This window comes from Benincasa hispida, chromosome 8 (genome assembly GCF_027475165.1).
Source record: "Benincasa hispida cultivar pf3 chromosome 8, pf3_genome.v1.1, whole genome shotgun sequence".
Taxonomy (NCBI): Eukaryota; Viridiplantae; Streptophyta; class Magnoliopsida; order Cucurbitales; family Cucurbitaceae; genus Benincasa; species Benincasa hispida.
Window position 1 is genome coordinate 33,042,262 of NC_143485.1, and position 8,917 is coordinate 33,051,178.

The window sequence follows — 8,917 nt, forward strand, 5'->3', positions numbered from 1 at the left end:
TTTACTAATCATGGTTATATAAAATGGGCACAAATATATCTATAGTGAGTGGAGTGCAACTACGGGACTATAGTGGAATGACCCGTTTGTTAAAAAATGTTGATTAGCTCCGTCTAAAGAGTTTAGCTAGCTAATCTCGGATCGTTGGAGCTCATGATCTATAGGTTCATTAAGTTCCCCTACTAGCTCATATGGAATAAACTTAGAACAGTATGATAGAATGATTCAAATTGTTCGAATTAGGTGAAGAGAGAGAAACTGACAAGTATATGTGATATAATGGTCGGATTTTTCAGTTTAGAGATACAGATTTAATATTTAAATGTGATTTAAATATCAAGAATATGAATACGTTCATATTCGGAAGCTCCGAAATAAAAGAAATGATCAAAGATATAAAAAGTCAAATAGTTGACTTTTGACTTCGAAAAGTCAAACTTTGACCGACCTTATTTTCAGATGTGATTTGAATTTCGAGAAAATGAATGCAGATTCATGCTCGGGAGGTCAAAATAAGTCAACACGGAAAAAATCATAAAAAGTCAAAATGTTGACTTTTTGGTCAAAGTTTGACTTTGATCAAATGATTATTTCGCCCTTTGATTAAAGTTAGTGGGAAAATCCAAACTTTTGTTGGATAATTCCACTAACAAAATTGTGGAGATATTAAGCCCACTTAGATAGTGGATTCTAGGTGTTGGATTGTTATGAATTGATTTCATGTATTTGTTGCCTGGCACTTTTCTATAAATATAGGCTTTTGAATTTGGATGAAAAAGTTTTGATAATTTACCAATTTTTATTTTCAAAATTGGGCTGAAAAAACAAACCCAAACCCTAGCCAAATTCCATCTTCATTTCAATCTCTTTCTCTCTCTCGGATTCTTCATCCACCAGATCCCACAACCCGGTTCTGAGTCCAGAGGATAGTAGGTCAACTCTAGTGGTGGTCTGTTCGTGTTCGGGTCGAGTCTCAGCGAGCAAAAGCGGGTTTCGGGTGCTTTAAAGGTAATTTTTAATTACTGTTTTTCCTTCAATTGCATGCATTTTTTCCTTTAAATTAAAAGCAAATAGAGTGTAATTAAGTCCTAATTCCGCTGTGTATATCTCGTGTTCCATCAACAAGCTTTGAGGCAAGGAACAAAAAGTGTGGCTGAATATTATCGAGAGATGGAGAATTTGATGGAACGAGTAAAAATTCGAGAAGATGAAGAAGACACTATGTCTAAATTCCTTGGAGGTTTGAGTCGAGAAATTGCTCATCCAGTTGATAAAAATCCACAACTTTACTTAGAAGATACGTATCATTATGCAATCAAAATTGAAGATCAATTGAGATAAGAAAAATGTGCATTCCAAGAGGTATATACTTCTAAAGCTAATACATTTTCAAATTCTAATGTTTGGAACAAGGATGGTTTTGTGAATATGAGTGAAGGAAAAGGAAAATTTGTGGCTTCTAAAAGAGTTGAGGTTGAGAGCTCCAATGTTAAAAAGAATGAAGCTTTAAAAGAGGTGAGAGAAATATAGTTCTATTCAATGTTGGAAGTGCAAAGGGTTTGGACATATGAGCAAAGATTGTGCCAATAAACAAGTCATGGTGATAAGAAATGGAATACTTGATTTGGTTGATGAATGTGATGAACAAGATGTCGAATTTGAGGAAAAATTTGAAGCATATGGTGATGAGTGCATTGAAGAAGGTAACTCCATATCTTTAGTTGCAAAAAGTGTACTTAATTTGCAAATCAAAGAAGGGAAAGTTGAAGATAAAAAAGAGAACTTGTTTCACATAAGATACTTGATTGCAGGAACTCCATGTAGCTTTGTGATTGATAGTGGAAAAAGCACAAATGTGGTAAGTAGTTTTCTTGTAAAAAGACTCCAACTCATTACTTGTCCACATCTAAAACCATATAAACTTCAATGGTTGACAAACAAAAGAGAATTGAAGGTAAACTCCTAAGCTCTTATTCCTTTTACTTTGGGAAGATATTAAAATGAAGTGTTTTGTGATGTAGTACTTAGAAAAGTGGCATGAATTGAAGATGACATGGGAAAAGTTCTATAGTTTGGAAGATGGCATGATGTGTGTAGATTTTGTGAAGAAAATGTTGTCAAATGTGCACTGATGGAAAAACGTGATGTCAAACCTTGTCAAACGTGAGAATTAAGCTTGCCGCCTTCTAGAGGAGTTATTTAAGACAACAAGGAGACTTTATACATTTTTAGCTTTTTCATTTTGACTAATTAATTAGTATACAATTAAGTTGTAGGTTCTTAGGTCTTATTTTCTACAATTTGCAATTAATTTTGTTTGAATGACTTTTCCATTCTCGGTCATATCCACAACCATTTTCTCTTTATAAAGGCATGTAATGCTATCTAAAACTCAAATTATCAATATTAAAAATAATTTGATTATTTAGCCCCTTTGGTGTTGTCTTTTTATTTTTTTTTTTAAATCCTGCTTTAAATTTGATGTTTAAATCAATTCATTGAATTAGTCTTTATCAAGCTAATTCTAGAATGAGCTGTCTTAGGATCTAAGAGTGACCATCATAGATTCTAAGTTTGATCTAAGTTAGCTTTCTTTGTGAGTATTTGTAAGGATCCTAGAAGGACCTCTAGCTTTAAATCCAACGAATATTACGGGTGCATATCATTACAAAATGGAAGCTAGACTCTAACAATTCCTGACTCATACAGTAACATCCTGTCATCCACCTTGCACAACCTTGCTTTACCTGAGAAAAATGAACAATTGGAAAGGATACGTATTATAAAAATACTTAATAAGTGATCTCATCATAGACAAATGCATCATATAATCGAACAGATGTGTATAGCCTATTATATACAAATGCGTCACACAGTTAACAGATGTATATGATGCTCACATAAGAAACAAAATACAAACATAAGTGTCAGGAACTCACATCACACAGACTCGTCATACAGAACAATAGTGCACAACATTTAAGTAGCAAAGTAGCCCATGGGTTATGGCATGAAGTCATACAGACAGATCACACAAATTTATACACATAACCCGAAGCAGCTTGATAGATATGACACAAAGTCACACAGACTTATAACACAAATTGGTGTACATATCTCATAGCTTAAGGTTGTATCATGCACGTTTGTGTCAAACAAACTCATCATACATACCATCAATGTGTACGACATGCTTCAAACAAACATCATAGAGATATAAATATTACAATTAATCAATCTGTTGACACTAAGTCAAAATCAGCCAAATTCAGTTTTGAGAAAAGCATAATAGACCATTCTAAATTTATTGTTAAGAAGCCCTTTACCTAAACTTGTGCATGTAATGCCTCAACATTAGAAGGGGAGACATGAATGAACCGAGATTACATCTAAATGAGAGGGACCCTAAGGATATGAAAGTATGGTTAAGAAAGACTTGAAAGAATTAAAAGTCATTACCTATACTAACAATGTGCACCTTTCATTTCGGTAGCTCAATCATAGAAACTTTAAACCTAAACGTGCATAGCTTGGAGCAATCCTATAGTGACCGCTTAGGAATTTTCCTAAGATGCATGTGAGTGAGGACAAAACATGCTCAAAGGACCAGTTTTAGTTTGTGGGGACAATTTTCACTTCTAAAAGCATTCAAGATAAGTGAGGATGACGTAGCAAGGTTGCAGGGGATGCAGAGGAATGTTGGGACTATCAGGTGCCGAATTCAGATTCCAAATCCTAGTTCAAATCCTGGACCTAGGTTATAGTGGACGTCCAGTGGCACAAGCGACGACGATGATTGATAGACTATAGCAATGGGCATGAAATGTGGTGGCAGGTATTGTCGTTTTGTGAAAGGGAGACAAGATAAGAGTGAGAAATGCTAGAGAGATGGAGAGATTTTTGTGAAGGTGGTTGGCGGCTACTAACTTGAAAGTTTATGTAAGTTCTATATTCTTTTAACCTCTTAATATATGTACATGTGTTTGTGCGTGTGCCTAAGTTTGACTAATCAAAGCAAAACTTTCCCTTTTCCTTCTTAATTTAAACTAAAAAAATTCCGAAATTTTCAAAACATTTATCAATTTAGGTCGAACAGTAAACCCATTATCTCCTCAAATTAATACAATTTTGGCTCCCAATATCTAAAATTTAATGGAAAATAAAACTCAATAATTAAAAGATTATTTATTCAAATTTATCCGAAATTCGAGAGGTTATAATTCATGATATAGTGATTATATAAATAAGAGTGTAACTTTAGAAATAGGTCTAAAAAGAAAAAGGTACCCATAAGGAATCAAAGCTCATTGAAATAAAATTGAAGTATATAAATCAAAGTCAAACATTAAGATAGTACAAATACACGTATGTAAGCCTCTTATTTTAGTACCCACAAATAGGTTTGAGGCATAGTTTAAACACATTGTTGAACGATACTATCAAATCTTTCCACAATAATTTCAGTAACAAACTTTTTTATTTGAGAAAGTAGGTATACTTTGCTCGTGCCTAAAGAAATTATGAGGATCAACCCTCGTCTTAACATCCACCAATCTATTAAAATTATTTCCAAAATATTTTAAACCCCAAATGCTAGCTTGCTTGTAGCTTGTCTTTCCATATTTGTTGTTTGATCCAATGTCAAGGTCTCTATAATTGATATATGCAGCCCTTGGTGATTTTGAAACAAAAGGAGTCATATAACTATAAAGCTCTCGTATCCAACTTAGGTGTCTTTTCTCTACATCATTATCTTGTTGTTCCCAATAAGTGACGTATCCAATCTTGTACAAATATCCAGCTCTATGTGAAAATGGAGATTCCGACTCAGAAATTTGGCTCATTCTTCCTCCATAAGGGGCAAATAGAAGCTGTGGCATTTCTATATCTTCAAGTTTTAATCTTTGCCATATGCCCTCAACTGCAGCCAAAGGAATGGGTTGTTTAATGTAGTCAGACTTGATTTTTGTGTTTCCATTGGTTAGAGATGCTTTGCTTAGTAGATCTTCCAATGACTTCCCAGGTTGAAGGCCAGTCCCCATGATGAGGGCTGATTCCACCCAACTTGTTTCTATGCAGTCTTTCTTTGCCAAACCCAACTCAGGAAAAGTTTTGTTGAGGATTGATACAAGCTCATCTACCTTCCCAAGATACAAAGAGAAGAATAAAGCTGTTGGGTTTGTTTTGCCTTCTTGCCTCGTAAAATTCCCACCTATCATTATCAAGATACGAGTTATTTATGTCCCATTTGGTAATCATTTTGTTTTTTTTTTTCTGTTTTTGTTTTTAAAAATGAAGCTTATATCATCTACATTTCTTACCATGATTTGCATTTTTCTTAAGTACAATCATTGAATTTTTAGCCAAATTCCAAAAACAAAAACAACTTTTTGAAAGCTACATTTTTTTAATTCTCAAAATTTGGCTTCATTTTTTAAACTATTTGTGATTAATAGACAACAAATGAAGAAATTTGGAGGTGAAAGTAGTGTCCATAGGCTTAATTTTAAAAAACAGAAACAAAAAATAAAATTGCAACCAAATGGGGCCTTAGTTTTTTGTTTTTAATTTTTGAAATTAACCCTATTTTATGCACATTTCTTACAATAATTTTCATATTTCTTAAGTACAATGGTTGCTTTTTAGTCAAATTCCAAAATCAAAAACAACTTTTTGAAAGCTAATTTTTTTAGTTTTCAAATTTTGGCTTGGTATTTTAAACCATTGGTGAAAAATAGATAACAAAAGGAAGAAATTCGGAGGTGGAAGAAGTGTCCATAGACTTAATTCTAAAAATAAAAAATAAAAAATAAAATGATTACCAAACGGGACCTTAATAATTCATAACTTTTACGAGATTTTAATATGACAATTTTGAACCACAAGGATTAAATAAAAAATGAATTCAAATCTCAAAGCCAAAAAAATGTTAGTTTCGAAAACTCAAAACAAAATACAAAACGTTCCATCCCTAAAAGCCAAAAGGATATCTTACATATAAATGTCAACCTTAAAGTTAAATAATATTTCATCTAAGCAAACACAAAGTCTAAATAATATCATCTACAAACTGGCCATGGATATAGCCATCTTCAAACATAAGATCCAAAATTGTTCAAAATCAAGTCATCAATCTCTCAACATCAAAACAATAAACTCTCAAAAACTCGATTCATAAAAAATATTTAAATATAGGTACAAAAATTGTTGAGGGTATTTGCAAAACGAAATATTAAAAAAAAAAAAAAAAAATTGGCAGCACCACAAGCCAATTGGTAGCTTGAAATCTACCTATCAACAAAAATAATAATATCCTTGAAGCAAACATAGTTCAGCGGGTATATGTATTAATAATTAGAGATATGTGATTTGAAATCACTTATCTTTATTAAAAAAAATCTAAATATAATATTAATGTTCTATTATGGTCCCGTTTAATAATCTACTTTGTTTTTATTTATATTTTTTTGTGAATTTCTCGCATTATTTAAAATGTTCATGTTCTTATTATGGTCCCGTTTTATTTATTTATTCTTTTTTTTTTAAATCTCTAATATGTTTATGTTTATTTAACATTCGTTTCTCTTTCTCTTCTATTTATTTCAAACTTATTCTCAATCTAATAAGTAAATCTCTAGCTAACTTTTCTCATCTCTCTTAATTAAAATTTTCTTAACTATAACTTTTATTAATTTTTTTTTTTGTCATTTATACTTATTTATCTAAAATTTATCTCTTTATTTGACTTTTATTTTCTCTGAAAAGTATTTTCATTCCCTCAAACTTTTATTTCCTTTTTCTAAATAGCATTTTTATCAAGTTTAACTAATATTTTCGCTCAAATACATCTTTATCTATGTTTTCTCAAAATAAATATTTTTCTTTCATGCCTCTAACTTTTCAAGTTTACTTTTCTCTCTAAAACATTTGTATCCATGTCACTAAATTTCTATTGAGCAATGACATCTCACCTATGTACAACTATTTCTTTACTAAAAGAAAGTAAAGGACAATAAATATCTTTTCAAAAAAACAAAATTGCCACTCAGTCATTTTTATTGGGTGTAGTTTGAACTGTACATAAATATTTTTCATTTTAATTTACACGTTTTTGAATATTTCTTCATTTCTTCCATTTAGAAAAATCAGAAAAAAAAAAACCAATTATCAAACAACTTTGATTATTAGTATTTTAAAAATAAAAATAACAACCGTTATCATACATGTATGATTTTTCTTTTTGGAGAATAGACATCTAGTAACAAAAAACACCAAATCGAAAAACCAAAAAAAAAAAAAAAAAAAAAAACAATGAAATGGTTATTAAACTAATGGAGCTAAAACCCTCATCAGAAATTTATAAATTGAAAAAAAAAAAAAAAAAAGAATCTCTCGTTTTAATATATGTGGTCCGTATAGTATCCTTTTCATTTCAATATTAATCTAAGAAAATAAGCATTGAATGAAAAAGGAAGAAATAATTAACAAATAACACATGCATTAATGCATAAGCGTTGAAGAGAAATACCAGACAAAAGAATCCCAATGAATAGATTTTCATCCAAGTCGTGAGCCACATATTGCCACCGATGAATTAGATTGGTTGCTCCCTCCTCCCAAGTTTTGCTAACAAAGCAAAGAGTCACCGTCGCCGGCACCAGAACCAGCTTCACCTTCCACGCCACAACAATTCCAAAGCTCCCTCCGCCGCCGCCTCTAATGGCCCAAAACAAATCCTCCCCCATCGACTCTCTATCATGAAACTCTCCATTTGCATCAACCAAATAAGCATCTATCACATTATCTGCAGCAAGGCCATATTTCCTCATCAACATCCCATATCCGCCGCCACTCAAGTGCCCGCCAACACCGACTATCGGACAAGTACCCGCCGGAAAAGCCAGGGTTCGACTTTTCTCGGCGATTCTATAGTAAAGTTCACCTAGGGTTGCACCAGACTCAACCCATGCGGTGTTAGTTTCGATCTCGATCTGGATGGAGCTTAAATTGATTAGGTCGACAATGATGAATGGGAGGTAGGCGACGTAAGAAAGGCCCTCGAAATCATGGCCACCGCTTCGAGTTCGGATTTGAAGACCGTAGGATTTGGAACAGATGACGGCGACTTGGATGTGAGAAATATGTGAGGGTGTGATGATGAGGAGTGGTTTTGGGGTATTGGGGGTTGAGAATCTTAGGTTTCTAAGGGTGAAGTTTAAGATGGAAGAATAAGAGGAGTTGAAGGGAGTGTAAATGACTTTCGAAATGTTCGGAGAATGATGGAAGAGACATTCAAGAAAATTTTCATGTTTTTCAGAAGAATTAGATGCAACCCAAGGTGCAGATGAAGATAGAAGAATAACCACAAGAGAAAGAAGAAGGATTAATGGAGAAGACTTCATGGCTTGGTTTTCAGATTTATGTGATTGAAAGCTGCATTATTTATATTAGAGTGTGGTTATGGGAAATTTTCGAGTACTGCACTCTTTCATTTATTGTTTCTACGTCAACATGATTATTGAAATAAAGTAAAGCCTACTAACATTAATGTAGGCTCGACTAATATTATTAATAAAGACAATTTTCTAATGTGGACATAAAAAAAGATATATTTTTATTATACTATTTTTTTTTTTTTTGAAATAATTGATAAAAGAAGACTAGGCTCAATTATAAGAAAAAACCACTTGAATTTGAAAAGCTGACGTTTTCATTTGGGATTTTGAAATGGTTCCAAAAAGTATGCTTTCGAATAAAAATAGAAGATGAAACTTCATTAAATAGCGTAGTTAATGTATAAAATTTAAAAAGTATACCATATATTATTTACGACTATAAAGGAGATTAAGATTATTACTACTATTTATTTAATTTTAAAAGATATGGTTAAAATTATTTATATAATCTAATTTTTTAT

At 32.1% G+C, this 8,917-nt stretch overlaps 1 protein-coding gene across 1 annotated transcript; it reads right to left on the reverse strand.

The window, feature by feature from the left end:
• Positions 1-4,287: 4,287 nt before the first annotated feature.
• Positions 4,288-8,408, reverse strand: LOC120083776 (tetrahydroberberine oxidase-like). Its single transcript, XM_039039642.2, has 2 exons — positions 7,529-8,408; positions 4,288-5,212 (listed from the first exon to the last, which is right to left on the reverse strand). Exons 1-2 carry the CDS (start codon positions 8,400-8,402, stop codon positions 4,461-4,463), a joined length of 1,626 nt encoding a protein of 541 aa, XP_038895570.1. The 5' UTR covers positions 8,403-8,408; the 3' UTR covers positions 4,288-4,460.
• Between the last annotated feature and the right edge of the window lie 509 nt (positions 8,409-8,917).

Bases quoted from the DNA above. Each gene is read 5' to 3' on its own strand.
- LOC120083776 (XM_039039642.2), bottom strand. From the start codon at position 8,402: ATGAAGTCTTCTCCATTAATCCTTCTTCTTTCTCTTGTGGTTATTCTT. The intron at 5,213-7,528 runs GTATTTCTCTTC...TGATAATGATAG, and splicing joins CATTGGGATTCTTTTGTCTG to GTGGGAATTTTACGAGGCAA.